The following is a 22,296-nucleotide window of genomic DNA, read 5'->3' on the forward strand; positions in this document are numbered from 1 at the left end:
AAAATCAGAAAAGAAACAAAGCAAAGTCTTGAGAAGAGAGCACAATCTGAACCTCTCCTGCAGGATCCAGCTTCTCATAGCACTAAACAGCAAAGTCAAGCTCCAAAAGCTGTCACAAGATGAGGTATAGAGAAGACCAAATCTAATCAGAAATGTAGCTTCTTTTGCTCCAAATAAATTGTACGACTTATGCAGAAACTCCAGCTACTACACCAGCCACATGATTCAATCCAACAGTTATAAAGCTTTTTCCGCTTAGTTTTTTACTAAAACATTAATATAAATGTCACATCCCCCAAAGGCGCAGGATTTACTCCTCTCTGGGGTAACAGCCTACAAAATATCGTGTCAAGGAGGTCTACAGCTGTAGCAGGAATGAGGTTCCTGACCGGAACATTGACCTCTGCTGCAGCCTTCAGGATCCACCAGGGCTGTTACTGAACACCCACAGCTGCCCTGGACAAAACCACCAAGACACTGCATTGCCTTCCAGCAGCTGCATCAGGGGCAAACCAGACCGTGAATGCTTGGAACCCCATGTGTCCAACAGAGACATTCCCTACTTATTCTTGGTGCTGCTGTAAAACATGGCAGAACACATTGCTCCAGATGGGAGCAATGAGAACCCAAAGGGCTGAGGTACTGGGTTAAAAGAGTGGGAAAAGGTATGAGCATCCTCTGACAAGTGGTACTAATGTGTGGCTGGCACACATATGCACGTGGAGAAGTAACCACAGCTGGTAACTTCAGGGCCTTGCTGGATGGTTCCCAGTCTGCCCGAACACAGGGCAGGTAATGAGCCAGTCTTCAGGTGTGTTTTCATCACGGAGTCCTGCAGCAAGCAGGAGATGAGGAGGCAGTGCTGCAGCTGGGTGTTGTATTGGAGGCCTGGTCTTCTGCTCAGGACTGTGAATTTACCTACATTATACATTAGCTAAGATTTAGGCACTGCAGTACCCAAAACATTTCATGGACACTTCTTGATCTTTCACAAGAGGAGAGCTGCAAAAAGAATGAAAACTTTCCAGTGCTCTTCTCCAAGCAGAAGCTTAATCATGACATACTCTGTCTGGTTATGTAACATTCAGAACAAACCTTGAAATTATTTGCCCTGCACTTACTCAATTTCAAGATTATTATTCAGAGCAGTTCATTTCTTTCGGCATAAACAAAAGCACTGATGTCTTTCATGGTGTCTATGATTCCCTTCTGTTTTTGTGCTTCTGCCTTTAGTATTTTTCCCCCAAAGTTCAAGATGATTATAAATTCTTGCTCCACACAAGGAAATGAGCACTAAGTTGTGTGCGTGGCTTCTCCTTTCGAAGGCCTGGAACAGAGTTCAGGAGAAAATTCCCAGGAAGCCAGCCTATGCAATGCTAGCCATGCCATGTTTTTCTGTCTATAATTATCACAGGAAAGCTGACATTGCTTAGCTCAAATGGTGTTTTCAGCATAGATCTGGGAAGGATCCAAAGCTTCTTTTGGTTGATTTGTCAGAGTGGATTAATTTTTCAGCAGCCCATTACTGGAATGCAGCCTGCTCAGCTTCAGGCTTCATTGTAAAAAGCCAGCGATACTGAGCTGACAACAGTCATAGGCAGACAGAGCCCAGATGTGGTACAGAGCTGCAGGAATGTAGTGATGACATCTGGAGATCAGCTTCCTCCTCCAGAGTAAGACTTGGAGGATGTATTTCAGCCACTTCCACCACCCAGCAATCCCTTCCCAAACAAATTGATCCACTTAGAATCACAACTGCTGAGTTTTGAATATCATCTATCCTCATCTGGTATCTTTAATGGTACATCCCAAATGAGAACATACAGCATAAATGCAGTTTCAAGCATTGGATACTAACCTGTGACAAGGTTTTGGTAGCATGAGGCTTCAGGGCTGGGTGCCCTCTGTGAGCAGAGCCCCGCGCTGCCCCATCCACGTCAGATCACAGCCAGCTCCAGCTGCTCCTAAGCGACTGCCAGTGGCCAGAGCTGAGCCCTGAGCAATGCTGGGTGCGCTCTGGGAGAGCAGACTGAGGAGAGGGAAAAACTGCTGTGCAACAGCAGCTGGGAGAGAGGATGAGAAATGGGAGAGAAGCAGCCCTGCAACCCTCAAGGTCAGTGCAGAAGGACAAAAGGGGCTCCAGGTGCAGAGCAGAAGTTCCCTGCAGCCCAGGAGCAACCCTTGCTCTCTCACTCCATGTTCTGAACCAGCCAGCTCTGTCCCACAATGCAGAACCATATCACAACATCTAATTGCTGTCTCTACATGACTGCAGCTCACGGACAGCTAAGGACTGAACCAAAAGGCATGGTAAGCATGTCTTTGAGGCCTGGCGACATGCATTACTGAGTCCTGAAGGAACTGACTGACGTAGCTGCCAAGCCACCCTCCACCCTATTTGAAAAATCATAGCTGTCAGGAGAAGTCCTAGAGACTGGAAAAAGGGAAGCATCTCTCCTATCTTTAAGAAAAGGAGAAAGGGAGACCCACGGAGCTACAGGCTTGTGAACCACACATCTGTGCCTGAGAAGATCATGGAGCAGATATTTCTGTAAGCTGTATTAAGGCACACGCAAGAAGAGGATGTTATCCAAGACGTCTAGCATCACTTCACCAAGGGCAAATCAGGCCCGATCAATCTAGTGGCCTCTATGGCAGAGCAATGCCATCAGTAGACAAAGGAAGAGTGATTGATGTCCTATACCTGGGCTTCTGCAATTCTGGATATGGTCCTACTCCTACATTCTTATATATAACTGCAGAGATATGGGTATACAGTGGATAAGGATTTGGTTGGAAGGTTACAGCCAGAGAACTGTGGTCAGTGCCTCTATGTCCAGGTGGAAGCAGTGACAAGTGGTGCCCCACGGGGCCTGTTTTTGGACCAGTATTCTCAAACATCTTTACCAGTGACATAGATGATGGGATCAAGGGCACCCTCAGCAAGTTTGCAGATGACAACAAGCTGAGTGGTGCGGTTGACAGAACAGAAGGAAGGGATGCTATCCAGAGGGACTTCAATGAACTCAAAAAGTGGGCCATGTGAAACTAATGGGGTTCAATAAGGCCAATGCAAGGCCTTATTGAAGTGCAGTGCATAGTGTGCTGCAGTGCACAGGGGTTAGGGCAATCCTGGATACAAGTGCAAGCTTGGAAAATAATTCAGTGAGAGCAGCCCTGCTGGGAAGGACTTGGGGGTCCCAGTAGATGAAAAACTTAACATGAGCCATCAGCGTTTTCTTGCAGCCCAGAATGCCAACGGTATCCTATAAGGATATGGATCTGTCATAACAGATCCAGAGGAGGGCTGTGAGGATCAGAGGTCAGAAGCTGGAGCACCTCTTCCATGAAGAAAGGGTGAGGGAGTTGGGCTTCTTCAGTTTGGAGAAGGCTGTGGGGAGACCTCATTGCAGCCCTCCGCTACCTGAAGAGAGCCTGTAAACAGGAGGGGGAGAGACTTTGTACAGTCTGATAATGATAGAACAATGGGGAATGGTTTAAAACTAATAGATATTACACATTAGGAAGATAGCCATTACTCAGAGGGTCTGAGGCCCTGGCACTTCTGCCCAGAGAACCATGGATGCTCCATCCCTAAAGGGTCTCAAGGCCAGGTTGCATGAGGCCCTAGGCAGCATGATCTGGTGGAGAGCAACCAGCCTGCAGCAGGGGTTTGGACTGAATGGGCTCTGAGGTCCCTTCCAACCCAAGCCTCCAGCCTCCCAAAGATCGGTGTAGTGGAGACCACCATCCTCTTTCTGTACATTCACACAGTGTTAATGAAGGCCCGGTTTTCTCCCTCTTGTCTGCAAAGCCACAGGTATGTCTAATAGGCCCATAATGTTATTCATGAGACTTACATATACATGAGATGTCTGTGAGAAGGCTGGGTCTGCTTCAGACATGAACGTGGGTTTCTATATAGCAGAGCCAAGCTATACTTTTCAGTCCTGCAGATTCATTAATTGCAAGGAAGCTTTAGCTGATTTCACTGATGTACTTGTGGACTACTTTCTCTCCAGTACAACATCAATTAGCATGAAATATCAACCACTAAAAATAATGTAACATAAAAAAGCAGTATGAAGTGCACCAGTGCATTAGTATGCATGTCAGAAGGGTTAGGTGTGAAATTTATGAGCAAACAGCAATTGCAAATCAGTGATCAATGACAAAAGAGCAATTTGGAACACTGCAATGCTAAAAGTGAGTATACAGCTCACAGAGATCAACAGTCAAGCAATTTGGATGTATTTTCTGTAAACACAGAATCATATTCTCAAAATCTGAAGCTTTCTGTGACCACTTACTGCTCCTCACAAACCTCATCAGTCCTTATGAGAGGAGAGGTGTTCAAGCAGGATGCTGACACACAGTCCTGCCCAATAGTCTCCTCATTGAAAATAACTGGATGTCTTGAGCTTCAGTGCTTGCTTAAATCTGTACCTTTCCAACACTGAATACAAAATTGCTAAGTTCATATAAAAACACACAAACACGTTGGGTCTCTTCTGCCAGAGACCCAGTGCCTGCTCAAAGCACACACCACCACTAAGTCACTTTGCCTCAGCAGTCATAGGGCAAGAAAGGACGATGTGCCCTTTGAAAGAAAATGAACACAGGGATAGATAGGTGAATAAGGAAATGTTTTATTGCTCCTGCCACGCCATGAACAAACCAAAAGATAACACAGAATCATCGAATGGCCTGGGTTGAAAAGGACAATAATGACCACTAGTTTCAACCCCCTGCTATGTGCAGGGTCAGCAACCACCAGACATATGAGTTTAGACTCAGAAGGTGTATGGGACAGAAGCTGAAGGATGAAAAGGCTTCACAACCAGGACAATCTTGTCTTATGAGGTTTGCAGTTATAAAACCCGTTAAAAAGATGCCTCTCTCCAAAGAGAGCTTGTTCTTCAGATTAATGACTTTAAAGGAATATTTAGTGCCCTGAGTTGAGCTCATCAATGCAAGTCTCTTCCCATGCTGTCAGTTCATCAATATTTCATGCATACAAATGGATGCCCCATTAGCATTTTAAGCTGTTTTGCCCTGAGTAGTTTTACTTCACACAGAAGTGCACCTTCACTTCTGTCTTCCCCAGCAGATTCAGATCCCTGCACAGAAACAAAAATATCACTCTTCCACACCACCAAGACCTTCAGGAAGCAGCTCACACTTACTGTTAAGGTACTTCAGTTTTCCCTTGAAATTGCTCCAGATTTCTTCCTGCCTGAGTTTATACAATCCTTTCCCGCACAAGTAAAACTTGCAGGAACACCTTTTTCATCTGTTGGTGTCAGAGGGGCTTAACTTCAGGAGCTTTATCTGTGAAGCTGCATTCTCAGCACTCAAGAACCAGTGCAGATTTCACGCTCTTCATAAATATTTTTAGGCTTTTCTTGTCTGCCGGCTTTGGTTTTCCCCCAGCTCCTACGCGTGCTTTCTCACACACATGCTGAATGTAACTTCTGCAAAGCAACCTGACCTTCCACAAGCCTGCAAAGGTGATGAGAAGCCACTGCAGACCATGCTGGAGTTTCACAAGGATTTGGCACACAAAGCCAAAGGAGGGAGCAGTAGCTGCAAGGAAATACCACAACCCATTCTGCTTATAAAACTGGAGCACATAACCATGTTATTAATGATGACATTGTTCTCAGAAGAACCTAGTGGTGGCTGCTTTCATTCTGGTTTTCCTTAGGGTTTGTGTGCCAGAACCCCTCCGGGCGTTTTGCAGAGGCTGGAAGTGGAGTACAGCCTGCAGGGGAGTCTCAGTGTCGTGGGGTTTGTGGGTGGTAAGAGCCATTCTGACCATCTCACATTACTTCTGTATCACATATGTTGACGCTTTCCCTGAATTTCCATCTAACTTGGAATCTAGAATTTCATTTAGAAGTCATCTATCCCAATTACAATTTTCCCCATCACAAGCAATCCACCACCTGCTAAGGTTTTCCAATCCCAAATTATTGTCCCTATTAAAAGAGTTCACTCTATGTCTACTCTGAGCTTCAGCCCCATTGGCTCTTGTTAGTAGAAGTGGCTGAGAAGTTTTCACCAAAATATTTGTTTATAAAAAAAGCAGACAGCAGAAAAGAGTTATTTGTCATAAGATTTCTTAACTCATCCCTCTTGGGCAATTTTTAGTTGAAACTTTCCAGGTCAGAAGACAAAAGATACGATTTGTCCTCCTGCTTTATATAAAACAGAAATAGTCCAAAGAAAAATGACACAGCTAGAAATTATTTGCTCCTTCCTTCTTTCCCTAGAAGTCTGTGTGGGTGCCTGAGACGTAAACACTGACTGCTGTCACTGCTGCTTCTGCTTTTGAATGGCACTTTACCATGAGGATGTAAACAGAATTAATTTACATTCAAATGGCAATTTTTCATCCTGAAAACTGAGTGTAGTTTATAGGCAGTGCATATGCAATGGAAAGCACAGCAATGAGCGTGCAGTAGCAAAGTCCCAAGCTGCAGCAACCAAGGATATGCTTACATGCAGCAGCTGCGGACACAGAAACAAAAGAAAGAAGCTGCTCACCCTTGAAAGGCCTCCGGGACATAGAAAACTCCAGCAAGGTCCCCTCATTTCCACTGCCAGGCCTTAAATGGGGGCTGGGAAGTGGCACCACCATCTTCCCACCAGGTGCTCCATCACTGCTTCAACCCAAGACAGCATTTCTGCTACAGCAGAAAATGCAACCTTTGGAGGTTCTGCTCTGTGAGCATCAAAGCACACGAGTTCCTTGGACTTCAAGCAGTACCTTTAGTGGATGGTTTTTTTGTTTTTTTGTTGGTCAGTTCTCAGAGGCTGATTTGGCCATTCCCAAATCCCAAATTGTGCACTGGGTTTAGATGCAAAGTCCCCCATTTTGACTCACTTTGGTTTACCTGAGCCCTCTTGAACATTTTCTCTTAAATTGTCCTTTTAGAAGATGCTGTAAATGCACAAACTCCTTGCTGGTACCAAATTGCACTGAGCATTCAGAGACCAGAAAAGCTTTTGGGATGGAACAGCAGCATGCACAGCCACTGCTGGGCTGGGTGCTTTGGAGCAGCACAGTGTGATTTCCAGAAATGAAAGCAATTCATACAAAGTACAGCTTAGAAGAAGTTTGGGATGCCTCTGAGTGCTGTAAGTGGGTGGTCTGAAGGCAGAATCACAGGAGATGGAGGAAGGAGAATCACCTCTGTTATTTCTAAACAACTCATTCATTTAAATGAATGTCCCGCATAAAAGGTGGAATGAGGGGGAGGGTTTAAAGACCTCTGCAAAAAGGAGATGTACAAATCACTGCCTTGTTAAGAGCCAGAGGATGTTTTTCCAGCATGGCACCGCAGCCACAGAGCAGCGCTGCACGGATCTTACATTTTACACACCATACGGAGTAACATCAGGCTCCAGACATAACCAGAAAATTAACAAGCTGAGTCACTGCGTCACTCAGATATCCTCTGTAAGATGCTTTTTTTAATACCAGTTGATATCACATCATTTCTGCATATAGTCATAACAGAAAGGGAAAGGTGTTTTCTGACGGCTCAGACACATAAACTGACTTTGCTCCTCTCTGCTATCACTGTTTGTGTTCAGAAAGTGTGTGCTCCAAAAACAAAAGCTTATTACAAAGGAGAAAAGCTCGTAGCTCTCAGGAGGTGCCAAAGAGGCAATGATTGCACTTGGCAAGGGATGGAAGGCCTTGGCAGAAATAGTTCCCCCTTAGAACAGAGTGTGCTCTGAGCTCAGCCACAGCCTGAGGTTTGGTTTGCTGTGCAGCCACTCAGCTTTGCTCAGAACAATGTACATCAACAGGAAAAAATATACAGAACTGGGTCTTGATTCCTCCTTTCCACTCCACAGCCATTTGTTGTTCAGTAGGAAAATGGGAGAAGTAGTGAAACCCCAAATCCTCTCCAGTGTCATGAACAATGTGACTTTTCCTCAGCAAAAAAGAAAGGGTAGCACAGATCCCCACCTCAAGCACTGTGTCCAGTTTTGGGACCCTCACTACAAGGAAGACACAGAGGCCCTGGAGCGTGTCCAGAGAAGGGCAAGGAAACTGGTGAGGGGTCTGGAGCACAAGTCCTCTAAGGAGCAGCTGATGCAGCTGAGATCATTTAGTCTGGAGAAGGGGAGGCTCAGGGGTGACCTTAGTGCTCTCTACAACTACATGAAGGGAGGGTGTAGTGAGGTGGGGTCGGCCTCTTCTCCCATGTAACAGCGACAGAACGAGAGGGAATGGCCTCAAGTTGAATGGGAAATATTGGTGGAAGGTGCACAGTTGGACTGGATGGTCTTGGAGGTCTTTTCCAACCTTGGTGATTCTGTGATTCTATATACATGGGCAACTTCCAACCGGTATATCCCCACAGCTCAAACCAGTTTCTCCAGCACTAATAAGCCAGATTGCCCCTTGGAGGCTTATCCAAGAAGAGCATAGTTACAAATCTTGTCACATTTGACTGTTGTATGAATAGTGATGGAGATCTGACCATGTCCACAGCAATGCTCTTCTACTGTCACAGCCTCTCGTCATCAGCGTGTGGCTGTGCTCTCCAGGTTCTTGAGGAAGCTACAGCATCGAATTGGTGAAGATAAACCTGGCAAGCTCATGTCCCCCATACCTATCTGACAAGGACTCTGCTTGGAGTTTCAGTGTGAAGCACATTAGTCCAGGATTCTCTCCATCTGGGGCCATTTCTGAGAAGCCCACTCATGTGCAGAGGGAGAAGAGAATCATTGATGACATCCATCAGATGTCTCTGCGGTGGTGCTGGCCACATTTCCAAGCACTGCATCATGGAGCCTCTCATGCATTTCCCCTCAGCCATCAGAGACTTCTATAGGGAAACTGTGGGCCAGTTGCAGAATCCTACATTGAGAAGGATAAAACCGTGTTTGCTTTCCTTTCTGTCCTTCGGTTTTCTTCTGAAAAGGACCACAAGGGAGCCAGTAGGCATCTGTAGTAGGCACACAAATCTCAGAGCAGCATTCAGGTGGTCCTGTTTCTTCCAACACATAACTCACTGCAACGCTGTACCCATGGACCCGTGCTACTTTATGCAACAATCCAAATGGTGGCAATGGCACTGCTGTGCTGCCACACGTCCAGGCAGTAATGGGCAATGCAAAATCCAAAAAGCAATTGACTTGCTTAAATTCTGCTAAGGCACCATGTCGATCCAGAGCAAGCTGTACTGATATTAATGAGTGGACAAGGAAAGGCAATATTTTGACAAGTCAGCCACCTTCCCTAGGTAACAGCCACAGGACAAAAGATAATGGCTTTAGGTTGTGCCAGAGGAGGTTCAGGTTGGATATTAGGAAAAATAACATCTCAGAAAGAGTGGTGAGGTGTTGGAACAGGCTGCCCAGGGATGTGGTGGAGTCAGCATCCTGGAGCTTAACAAGAGGAGGGCAGATGTGGCACTGAGTGACACGGTTTAGTGGTACGGTAGTAATAGGATGATGGTTGGACTAGATAATCTTAAAGGTCTTTTCCAACCTTAATGAGTGTGATTCTGCAACACCAGAATCTCAGATCACCTTATTAAAACTTCACTGCGATTGAGACCTCAATAATGACTACGAGCAGAGGGATTTCTGGGCCAGCCTAAGATGATTCATTGCATGTGATGCCTCGAGAAGCTTGGGAGAGTTCATGCAGCATGAGGGGAAATTCGTATTCCCCAATGCAGCACGAGTGTATGCTGCACATCCCGGCAGCACAGCAGCTGAGACAATCTTTATTTGTGCAGCCCCTGGGGTGCTGGCAACAGCAGCAGGCAAGGAGTTAAGTGGTGGCACCAAGCAATCTGGAAGGGAACACGTGCCTTATTAACTGGCTGGAATGTCTGGAGGATGTGAGCAGCACCGTGGACATGGGAAAGGCAATGAACACCATATCAGTGAGATTGCCAGGGAACAGTGAGCACAGGTCTGCAGGAGAGGTCAATGGAGCAAATGATAGCAAGAGCTGAAAATGGCCCCGAGAAGCCAAACGGCAATGCAGAGAGAGCAGCAGAGCAGTGGTGATCCAACTGGGACAACCTACCTTTTAAGACTCTTGTGGGATGAAGAATACGGGTTTGATCCCATTCTGCAGTGAATCCAGCTCCTCTGTGCTCCAGCTGTGTGGTGTTACTCCGCAGGTTTATGGAGTTAAACGCAAGCCACCAACTCCTGCCCTGTTCAGCTTGATTGTGTTTTTTTTTCCCCCAGAACTATTCAATAGTTTTGGATCAAATCCAAGAATAGTTACAGAATGACTTAAAGTATTTTATTTAAGGCAGCTCAAAGGATTGTGTTTTTCTTTTTCTTCAATCAAAGCCTTATTAGAAATGCATGGCCCTGAGACCAAAGGAGCTGTAAGTGCACAGCAGTATGCATGCACTGTGAAGATGGTGAGCTGTGCTACACACTGATACCCACGGAAGGCTGAGCTGAAAGCGGTGTGCACAGCCTGCTGCTCTGCCTCGCAAGCTTCAGCTGGAAGATTTACGGCAGTGCTCACAGTGCCCAGGGTACATCCTTCATCAGTCTGCATCATGCGCTTACTCGTGATTTACAGTTGAATCCCTTGGTTGTACCTGAAGTACACTCAGGCTTACTGCACTTGCTCTTTCCTCTGGACAAAAGAATTTATTTGGAAAAGTTGCATACATAAATCTATTCATTTATATCATTTTTAAAACCAGTTTTGCAATCTCTCTCTCAGGACACAGCACTCCAAATCCAAACCTCTACCATTCCTCAATCACCAAAGTTGAAGGAATGTATTTGTTACAGCGGAAAAGACACAGCCAACAAAACTGATCTCCCTGGCCTCATCCTGTCACTTTGCTCCTCTCAGCACAACACAACACATTGGAAATTCCAGCTAAATCACAGCACCTGGTGACTCACCCACGGTTCAGGACTTGCCTCCTGCTTTATTTCTAAATATCAGCTGTAAAATTACATCCCATGTCAATACCGGATTATTCCACATGAAACTGCACAGGCTCAGGAACAGGAATCACTCTGCAGAAGCCAGCCCCGCTCTCCAATCCTTCGTAATCCTGTGGACAGGTCCACCCACCTCCATCTCCCCACGAGGCTGTGGAAAAGCTCTGGGAGTTCAGAGCTTTTGGTCACTGACACTGTTCTGCAAACTTAAGATACAAGTATGAGGAGCACATCCCAAAGCCGTGTGGGCTAAAGCAGTCTTACGCAGACCTGGAAAACATCAAGTCTTATTACTCATCCAATCACAGAATTACAGAATCACAGAGTCACCAAGGCTGCAAAAGACCTACAGGATCACCCAGTCCAACCATCCACCCACCACCAATAGATCTCACTAATCCTTGTCCCTCAACACAAAAACACAAAATCCAAATGTTCCTTGATCACCTCCAGGGTCGGTGACTCCACACCTCCCTGTGCAGCCCATTGCACTGCCTGACCACTCTTTCAGATAAGCAGTATTTCCTAACATCCAGCCTAAACCTCCCCTGGCGCAGCTTGAAGCCATTCCCTCTAGTTCTATCACTGTTACACGAGAGAAGAGGCTGACCCCCAGCTCACCACAACCTCCCTTCAGGTAGTTATGGACAGCAATGAGGTCTCCCCTGAGCTCCTCTTCTCCACACTAACAATCCAGCTCCCTCAGCTACTCCTCATAAGGCCCCATTGTGTTCCAGACCCCTCACCAGCTTTGTTGCCCTCCTTTGAACACATTCCAGGGCCTCCATGTCTTTCTTGCAGTGAGGGTCCAAAACTGGACACAGCACTCGAGGGTGCAGCCTCACCAGAGCTGAGTACACAGGGACAATCACTGCCCTGTTCCTTCCTGCTGCCAGCACTGTTTCTCATGCAAGCCAGGCTGCCATTGGCCTTCTTGGCCACCTGGGCACACTGCTGGCTCCTGTTCAGCTAAGCACCAATCAATACCCCCAGGTCCATTTCCTCTACGCCGTCCTCCAGCCACACCGCCCCAAGCCTGCAGTGTTGCCTGGGGTTGCTGTGCCCAAAGTGCAGCACCCGGCATTTGGCCTTGTTGAACCTCATCCCATTGGCTTCAGCCCAGCTCTCCAACCTGCCCAGATCCCTCTGCAGGGCCTCGATACCCCAAGGCAGATCCACGCTTCCAGCCAACTTGGTGCCATCCACAAACTTGCTGAGGGTGCACTCGATGCCCTCATCCAGGTCCTCAGTAAGGATACTGCAGAGGACAGGCCCAGCACCGACCCCTGGGGCACACCGCTCACGACCGGTCGCCAGCTGGATTCAGCTCCATTCACCACCACTCTCTGGGCCCGGTGGAATGTGTCAGTAACACTGAAAATTCCACAGGACAACTGAAAGAGCACTTTCACCTTTTTTTTTTCTTCTCATCTATTATTTTGTTCATTAACATTTGCTTCTGGCTCAGGTATGATTTGTATGATCTGGTGTACAGGCTGAAAGCATCATGAAATCACTGGTACTCTTAGTGCAGGTAGGCTTTGGGATGGCTGTTGGGAAGCAATGCATCGCTCAGCTGCTCCTGTTTGTGTGCACTGCAGAAGCAGGCTGATGGGCTGAGGCCAAATAAAAGTGCCTCCAGGTTCCTGCATGCAAGGCATGTCAGCCTGGATTGCCTGCAGAGGTGTGTTACTCTTCCAAACCATTTTCCTTGAGCAACAAAAGCATCAAAAGTGAGGATGCAAATTCAAATGTATTGAAGCAAACTAGAATTTATTTAGCATTTATTACCCATTCTGTTGTTATATGTGGCTTCTTTTGTCTCAATTTTCTTCTAGTAAACATAGACCTTTTCCTTTTTCATTTTTATTAATAAAATATATAAAACATTGTGCATTGCTATCCATAGGAAAACCTCAGTTTAACAACAAAAAAAGAGTAAGGCACACTCCTGTGCAGCATCTTCATATATATATATATATATATATTTAAAACAAAACAAAAAGAAAAGCCTTTTCAACCTCTTTGAGGTTGTTAACATCTCACCAATCACTGACACATCTCCTGTATTACCATAATTTCACTGTTGGAGGTGAGTTGGGTTGTATTTGACAGGGACCAGCAGGGAGAACAGACTCCAAAAAAAAAAAAAAAAAAAAAAAAAAAAAAAAAAAAGGATTTTATCCCTGAGGTGTTGGTTAAAAAAACAATGTTCCCATTGAAAAGGAGTATGAAAGAAAGACAGCCATAAATAACTGAATACACTATGGCAAACATCCAAGCACCGAGATGATTTCATGATGGAAGAACACTCCCCTCACCCCCCACTTCTTCACAACTCATATTTGCCATTGGTTTTTAATGGGGTTTATCTCATGGCTTCTGAAGTCACAAGACAGTCGATCAGGATGTCCCCCCCTGCCCTCCCCAGTCATCTTTCCAGAGCTGTAGCTTTGTTCACAGTTCTCCCAGAGTCCACAGGAAAGGGAAGCCCAACATTCCTAAATGAAAACCAAAACCTGGATGACTTTGCTCCCCACACAAGTGGCAACACTCGTACTACGGCGTGCCAAGCTCCGTGCTCCACACAGGGGACTCAAACTGTCAGCTCCGTGCCGGCCACTCAGAAACGAAGATGGTCGCCACCTCTGATGTGACCAGAAGGTGTCCGTGAAGGGGCTGACAGTCATACGTCAGGGAAAAGGAGACAGCGAAAGCTTTACTGCCGTCCATCGCACAGCACTCCCGGAAGGAAAAGAGGAAGCACCCCCACGGCATTCCTCAGCACCTCCCTCCTGCCAGGCAAGGCTGGAGGAGCCCCGTGGCGCAGCGGGACGCCGGGCGCCCGGCTCTCAGTAGTAGCGGTTGAGGCTCCTGGTGCCGGGGATGTCGGGCTGGCCGTTCATCCAGATCTCGCGGATGATGCGCTCCCGCTCCTCCAGCCGCTGCGCTCTCTCCAGCTCCTCTGCCGAAGTGAAGACGTTCATGTTCAAAGTCCTCTCGAACCTGCGGTGCCTGCGGGCCGACACGTCCGACGTGCTGTCCGAGTCCCCATCGCTGTCGCTGCTGTCGCTGTCGCTCTCCCGGGGAGGTTTTTTGGTGGAGGAACGTTTGCAGTCTGTGCGGCAGGACACCCTCAGCACCAGGGCCAGCAGGGTCAGGACGAGTCCAATGCAAACCCCGGAGACAAAATACAGAGCGGCGCGCTCGGGGTTTTCTGAAAGGGGAAAGGAAAGAGTGCTTGAGAACGACTCCTGAACAAACAAAACGCACGACTTGTTCCTCTGTGCAAACACCAGCAATGGTCTCCAGAGGGGCAGGGTTTCTAATGGTTCCGTTTGCTTCCAAACCCTCCTTCATCTCCTTTCCCAGGGGAAGCCAGGGAAGGGATTTTATGTAGTAGATCTGCTGCCAAGGCAGTGACCCACATGCAGAATGCAGGTTAGCTGCAGTTGTGTCTTGGAGTTATCTGGAAGGATAAATTGAATTGAAATTGAACTGAAAAATGAATTAAGTGCTAATTCCAGTTCCTACAAGAATGGCGTTGAAACCTGAGAGCAGCGCAAGCAAAAGCAACTGAATGCATCTTTCTGTCATAGCCGTTATCACTGTGCAAAGAACAAAGTTTATTATAAAGTTTTACATTCGCTCTGTGCTGTAGCTCAGCTGAAATGGCGAGCCTTGCAGCATGGAAAAATGCATATTATTTATCCGTAAGTTTCTTCTGCTTATCCGAGGCGAGTGCGCTGGCTTTCTGCCCAGACCACCAAAAAGAATACCTGTGCTACAGGAGCACTGCTGGGGTTTGGGCCCTGACACGATGAGTCCTGCAGAGCTGCGTTTCGGGGTGATACAACAAGACTCCAAAGGATCCACAATGCCTTTTCAACTAGGTTATCTTTTTATTTACTACAGGGTGGTGTTTTTTGGTTCATGAGACTGCTAAGGAGTGTAATTGTGATAAATGTTGTTATTGCACTTGCCCTGGGCTAAATCACCTCAGCATATTTCACGTTTATAGACACCTTGAGTGGGTGAAGATGAACCAAGCAGAAGTGTCACAGCCAGCCTGCTCTGCTGTGTCTGTTGGAAGTCCTGAGTACAAGGATGGAGTCAACTCCTCAGATGAGCCTAATCCCCTGAACTCAGAGATGAAGCTGACCTAGATCCCCCCAGCTGATAGACCAGTATTTGGTCCCTGGAAAAACTACAAGACTCGGCTCTACCTTCACCCCCCACACTATGCTTTTAGATCAGTCTCCAAGTGATTTCCTTCAAATAAACTTTTATAGGAGAAAAGGAAAACAGCAGGAGCGGGGAATTGGACCGGCTGACGTCTGGAGGCCCCACACAACCTAAATTATTCTGATTCTGTGTCCAGAACCCAGACACCAACTTGTGCATGGTTTAAGGCAATGCGTGGTTCAATGCCCCAAGATGCTCTTGGAACAGTTACGTGAACAAGGAGCATTTTTGTTCTGTGTTTCTCTCCTACCAAATGGATTTCAAAAGTAAATGACAAGCCATGGAAGAGGAAGATGTCATGACAGTATGAAATATGGCTAATAAAACATGAGACTTGCTAGACTGGATAATGGGGAAGGCATGAGGAAAAAAGAGGCTGAAGACAGACTGCAAAAGAAGGAGGAAAGAACTGCAAAAGATGCATTTAGCAATGCAGAAGAGGAAAAAAATGCAGCAATAGTTGGAGAAAGAAGGGAGGCCAAAGCTAGAGACTTTAAGCTAAGGTATTTTGACAAGAGTGAGTCAACAAAAAAACAGAAGGTAAAAGAGAAGAAAGGTCTGAGAACAATCATGGAGAATGTGCTGATAGCTCTGCAGCAATGTGACTGAAATCCTGGCCCCAGTGAAGTTAATGGAATCCTGAACTCAAGGGGCAGAACTTGAACAAAAACTGCAGCCCAGCTTATGCAATAGCAAAGCCATTGTCCATCTGCCACAGCGTGCACAGTAAAGCGGTCTTCATTGCAGAGACACGACATCCCCAGGAAAAGTGTCATCATCCCCTTTTACCTCCATCTGGACAACTCAGGACAGCGAGCTGCCCTCACAAGTAGGACTGCAAAGACACGCAGACTGGGAAGCACAAATGAGCAGCACTGATCCGTTTGTCCTGGAAGCCAGTAAGTGCAGTGTGCCCCTGCTCTGGCTTGGGCTGACACGATGCCCAGCACTTTCCTGAGCACCGCATTCCTGCACACACCGGGGCTTCGTTTGGTTGCATTAGTTCCACTGTTCACTCTTTTTAAAGCAACTCATAAGATAACATGGGTTTGAGCTTGAGAAGGACACATGTGGTTTCTCTCCTCCCATTTTTGTCCATGTCCTGCTTTTCATTTCTCCTCCCTACTCCTTTTTCCATGCTACTGTATCCTGCTCATGTGCAAGCAGCACCTCCATTGCTACTTAAGCAACTATTTTTCATCCCCTGCTCGTCCTCTTGTGTACAGCTCTCCATGCAGTGCAAAGGCTGTAATCGAATCTTTGGGCTTCGCTGGCATTTACGAGCTTCTCCAGCTACTCTGTCAACATCTGAGACACTGTCTGCACTTCCTCATGAGCTGTAACCCTCCATTCAACTGCAGCCTCGGCATTTATCATGCATACAATCCACTTGTGCAGCAACATCTCTCTTTCTACAGCAGAAAGAGCAACTTAAGCTAAAAACCAGGGGCTGTTTTTTTCTCAGCTGAAGCAGCCAAATCAGCAACCCCCTGGATTTGGGGGATTGATCAGTTCGCCTCCTCCTTTGCACATCCTCTTTACAAAGAACAAAAAGCAGCATCCTCTTCAGAAATGGATGCTCAGAACCTTCCAAAACTCAAGGGAGCTCACGTTCATCATGCCCACAGTAACACGTCTCAAAGTATTTCAAAAACTCTTTAAAAGCATATGGCTATCAGTTAACAATAGTTTGATATGAATTCATGTGTATGTGTGCCCCACTACCCCTTTAGCACACGGATTTTGATCAGTGGAGCTCTTTCTTCCACTGCTGTGGATGACAGCAAGGCTGTGTTTTCCTCCTACACTTCTGGAAGGAGCCAGCTGCTGCCAATCTCTTTAGATGGGGTTGCCTTCCCTTCTGTGGTATTTCTCTTTCTGGACTAAAAGCGTTGATAAAAGTCACTGATTCAAGCACTGATTCAATCACTGCAGACAAAAGATGCACGCTCTTTGTAAACTCTCTACACAAAACCCACCACTTTCTATGCAGTCAAACTGCCCAGAAATTAGAAACACATTTTATTTTGTTTTTCCAACCAAACCAGCAGCAATTGTGGAGCCTGTTTCCTGAGGGCTAACAATCTGCTGGGAGCATCAGCCCAGACTGCCATTAATTCCCCAGGAAATGCCACAGGCCAAGGTTGTTACTGGTATTATAATAAATCGTTTCAATAAATACAAAGCAATCTAGGCATTAATGCTGCTGGCTTCCTGCGATGGCTTCATATATTCAGAAACCTCAGTGGGGAGGGATGTTTCAGAGCTCCCAGTGAAAGGCTCAGCATTAAGCACAGTCACACAAACAGTAGGAATAATATCTGCTTGGGAACTTACAGTCAGCCCCACAGGCTGCCCAAATCCCCTGGCCGGACAGAGGAAGCTCTCCAGCAGCCCCTTATTAAGAAAGCTCAGGCCAAGCAGCCTAAAAGTTGCAATGATCCCCCCCGGGTTGTTTTTTGGAAGCTCCTTGTTAATAACTTGGCACCAATGGTTTAGGGCTTACGGAAGAATGAAACAGGGATTTGTGGAGGTTTCCCTCTAACTACTTTATCCTGAATACAAAACTAGGGTAAGTCCTCTATCCAAAGGAAGGCACTGGAAGTGATCTGGTACAATTTAGACATTTAATATTTCTATAAACAGAAGGGATAGTTCTGGTCTTGCTGGAAGATTGTGACTGCAGAGGCAGGTCCAGCTGTCACTGAGAGCAGTGACGTCTTCTCAGATACTCAGACAGGTTTTGGATCATGTCTGTGACAAATAACAGGACTGAGATTTACACACAGGGATTGCATCTAATTCTAATCCTAACTCTGTAACAAAAATTGGCTTTTAAATTAAGGGCATTCCTCAGCCTTTTGCAGGACCACACTCCACGTAAGACTCATTTGTCTGATCAGCTGATAAATCCACTTATCACAAGGCGCTGCTGACTCCTTCCCTCTGCTTCTGAGGAAATGTTTTCGAGGCTCTGGAAGCTGGGTAACACTTAACAGGCTGTGATGCTCCTAAACATGGTGATAGCTGCAAACAGATTTGACGGTGAAAACCAACTCTCCTGCAGAGAGGCTTTGCTTCCTGCTGTGCTGTGATTTTTCACCCCTTGGTTGTCAACAGGAACATTTCCAACATTTACATGGCAACTGCAACCAAAAAGATTGTAGAAATGAGCCCAGAGGCTTTTGCTAATATTGGTGCTCATCCACTCCGTGTGCAGTAAGACTCTGCACGTGCCAACTGTGCAAACAACAGAGCCTGCAGCTCTTCATCTGCAGCTTCCCAACCGATCCTGTCATTTTGTGCAGAAGCAAACACCAGCGTGGACGTGGATTTTAGTGCTCTGCTCAGGATAAGAAACATTCCACTGCCAGGAGGCAGGAAAAGTAGCAGAGTGGAAGATCTTTTCAAGCGCGTACTTGATCCATGCAACACCAAGTGCCCCCAAGGTCCTTCTCTTGGAGGAGGTCTGAGGCTGTACACCGTCCTCTGTCCCAAACAACAACAAAAAAGTGTACGACTCTTCCCTGTCTGTTTACAACTTGCCTTTACAAAATATTGTTTTGAGCCAACTCACCAGCACAGGCAAGTCCTGATCAGCAGTTTCATAGAATCATAGAATGGCACAGTTTCAGTTTCAGTTTGCAGAGTGTACCTGAGGGACATTTTAATATCACGAAGCAGAGCACTCCTTGCATTGTTTCCCTCTGGCACAGAGGCTGGGGTCAGGGGTGGTGGAAGATGTATGAACCAAAACCTCCCTGGCCATCCCTGCCTCCCTTAAGCCACTGCAGTGACTTGTCTATGGGCATCAACAGCTGCTGTGGTGTAAGCCCTCTTCAAGGCTGCAAACTCAGGCAAACATGAAAATTTCCAAGTGATCTCAAAGTCTGCAACAAGAAGAGAAGTTGCTTTGCAGTGCCTTAGTTTTATCCCATTATATTTGTACCCTGTCACACATCGTGCCTTTGAACTCATAACCTAAAGCTTCCTCCCCATGCTAACATACAGTAAAATAAACCATGCCAAATCCATCCTCCTTGCTAAGAGCAAATGACAAAATTACATGTAGCAAATAAAAAGAGTTTACAGCATCTGCTGTTTCAATCCATAGGACAGTCATCAATTATTTTTGTGACAAATACCAACCTGAACCTACATACCGCTGAGATTAAAACTCATCCAACATTCACCGTTAAGTGCACTGGAGAACACGAGCAAGAAGCTCAGGAACTCATCACTGGAAGCCAAAGTGGTGAGGTCTGAGTTATACCATTTATCTGGCATTTAGTGAATCTGAACATATCACAGGGAGACCACTTTAGAAGAGGGTAAGCAAGTAAGTCCCGCATCAACACGACAGCTAAGGCTGTCAATTTAGGGATGCAATGAGGAAGGCTAAGGCCCTCTTGGAATTATACCTTACAAAGAAGGCAAAGGGTAACAAGAAAGGGTTTTTCTAAGTATGTCAGCAGTAAAAGGAAGACTAGAGAAAATTCGGGTCCCCTACTAAACAAAGTGGGTACATTGGTAACAGAAGACACTGAAAAGGTAGAGATTCTGAAGGCCTTCTTTGCTTCAGTCTTCAGTGCTAAGATGGACCCTCAAGAATTCCTGACCCTGGAGATGACAGAGAATCCGGGGGAAGGAGGATTTCCCATCACTTGAGGAGGACCTGGTCAGAGAATGTCTAGCCAAAATCAATGCACATGAAGCCATGGGCTCCAATGGGATGCACCCATGTGTGCTAGGAGAGCTGGCAGAGGTGACTCCTGAACTCCTATCAGCTTTGAAAGGTCCTGGCAAACAAGAGAGGTGCCTGAAGACTGGAGGATAGCCGATGTCATTTCAGTCTTCAGAAAGGGCAAAAAGGAGCATGCAGGAAACTACAAGTCAGTCAGCCTCACCTCCATCCCTAAAAAGGTGATGGAACAGCTTGTTCTGGATACCCTCTCCGATCAACTGGAAGAGAAGAAGGTTATCAGGAGTAGTCAACATGGATTCACCAAGGGGAAATTGTGCTCGACCAGGTAGCTTTCTACGATATCATCACTAGCAGAGTAGATGGGGGGAGAGCAGTGCGAGTTGTGTACCTTGACTTCACCAAGGCATCTGACATCATCTCCCACAACATCCTTGTTATGGAACTTAGAAAGTGCAGGATAGATGAGTGACTGGTGAGGTGGATTGAGAACTGTCTGACTGGCTGAGCTCAGAGTGTGGTTATCGGCAGTGCAGTCTGGTTGGAGGCTGTAACTAGTGGTGTTCCCCAGGCATCAGTACTGGGTCCAGACTTACGCAACATCTTCATCAACAACCTGGATGAAGGGATAGAGTCCACCCTCAGCAAGTTTGCTCATGATACAAAGCTAGGAGAAGTGGCTGACACACCTGTAGGCTGTGCTACCATTCAGCAAGACCTGGGCAGGCTGAGAGTTGGACAGAACTGGATCAGGTTTAACAAGAGCAAGTGTAGAGTCATTCCTGGGGAGGAATGACTGCATTTATCAATAAGGGTTCAGGGATGAGCTGCTGGAGAGGAGCTCTGCAGAGAAGGACCTGGGTATTCTGGTTGCCAACAGGTCGGCCATGAGCCAGCAGTGTGCCCTGCTGGCCAAGAAGGCCAATGGGATCCTGGGGTGCAGTAAAAGGAGCGTGGCCAGCAGGTCGAGGGAGGTGATCCTCCCCCTCTGCTCTGCCCTGGTGAGGCCACATTTAGAATACTGTGTCCAGTTCTGGGCTCCCCAGTTCAGAAAAGGCAGGGATCTCCTAGAAGGAGTCCAGCGGAGGGCCACAAAATGATGAAGGACTTGGAGCATCTTCTGTATGAGGAAAGGCTGAGTAACCTGGGGCTGTTCAGCCTGGGGAAAAGAAGACTGAGAGGAGATCTGATATATATTTATAAATATCTAAAAGAAGGTGGGAGGCAAATGGATGAGGCCAGGCTCTTCTCAGTGGTGCATAGCAATAGGACAAGGAGCAATGGCCTAAAACTTGAACACAGAAAGATCCATACAAACATGCAGAACTTCTTTACAGTAAGGGTGAGGGAGCACTGGAACAGGTTGCTCCCAGAGGCTGTGGAGTTTCCTTCTATGGAGATACTCAAGACCCGCTTGGTCAACTACCTGTGTGACCAACTGCAGGGAATCTGCTTTAGCAGGGTGGCTGGACTCGATGATCCCTTGAGTTTCTTCCTATCCCTGCAATTCTGTGATCCTGTGATTTACTATTTGTTCTGGAGCAAAAGGCTCCTGCCAAGATTGACACCTTGGCAAAGGGATGAATCGAGGCCTTGTGCCCCATAAAATGACTGCAAGGTCACAGAGTTGTGCTGTGGAAGCAAATGGAAGCAAAGTCAGCAGTCCTAAATCCTAGTACTGCTGCCCCTACTGTAAATCCTAAAACTTTCTGCTACCCGTTACTTTGCAGATGGGGAAAATTATGCGAACAGCATTTTATTTTCTATTAGCATTGAGAATACAGGCATTTTTTTTCCACAGCAAAAATAGATGTAGGTAAGAGAGGGAAGAAGTACGATAGACAGAAGATACATTTAATGTTTCCTTTCCCTAATCTTTCCTTAGAAAGTCCAAGCAACAAAAATACATCCCACTCAGTCATCTTTTGTGAAGAGCATCGCTACTTGCATTTAGGCTGCCAGCTTCTTTAAAGTGTCACCAACAGCCAATTTCAATGACACCATTCAATGTGTAGAAAAGCAGAACTTTGCATTCAATATTCATGTCCTCTTAGAAGGATCCTTCACTTAACATGCAGAAAAACTCTTATTAAGCTACTTAGTGATTCCAAAATGAAAAGCCCAAGTTAGTTACTTCAAATCCAAATACTTGTCTGTAGCAGCACGGCGGTATCTCAGCAAGAGCAGGGCACCAAGAATGCATTTCTACTTATTGAATCAGTAAGGTTGAATGTCACAAAGACGTGAAGTAACTACTGCTCCTGAATGCAGTTTTAGTTACACAGATCCCAGCTTAACTGCATTAGGGTGGTGTGAGCAGAGTGGCTATAGAGCACAGAATCATTCGCAGCATGTACTAAAAGAGCAGCACATTAGCATTACCAACAAGGTGC

The 22,296-nt window shown here is 46.4% G+C and overlaps 1 protein-coding gene across 2 annotated transcripts in view; it reads right to left on the reverse strand.

Annotated features, from left to right (window-relative positions):
* Nucleotides 1-13,808: 13,808 nt before the first annotated feature.
* LOC306944159 (protein eva-1 homolog C-like) overlaps nt 13,809-22,296 on the reverse strand; it is a gene marked incomplete at both ends in the record, with an annotated part of 189,016 nt that continues 180,528 nt past the window's right edge. For both annotated transcript variants that reach the window (XM_079532625.1, XM_079532624.1), the window contains one exon: nt 13,809-14,173. In XM_079532625.1, the coding sequence (XP_079388751.1) occupies nt 13,809-14,173 (365 nt within the window). The remainder of the gene's footprint in view (nt 14,174-22,296) is intronic.

Source organism: Tetrao urogallus, assembly GCF_951394365.1.
Source record: "Tetrao urogallus genome assembly, chromosome: 2".
NCBI classification, from domain to species: Eukaryota; Metazoa; Chordata; class Aves; order Galliformes; family Phasianidae; genus Tetrao; species Tetrao urogallus.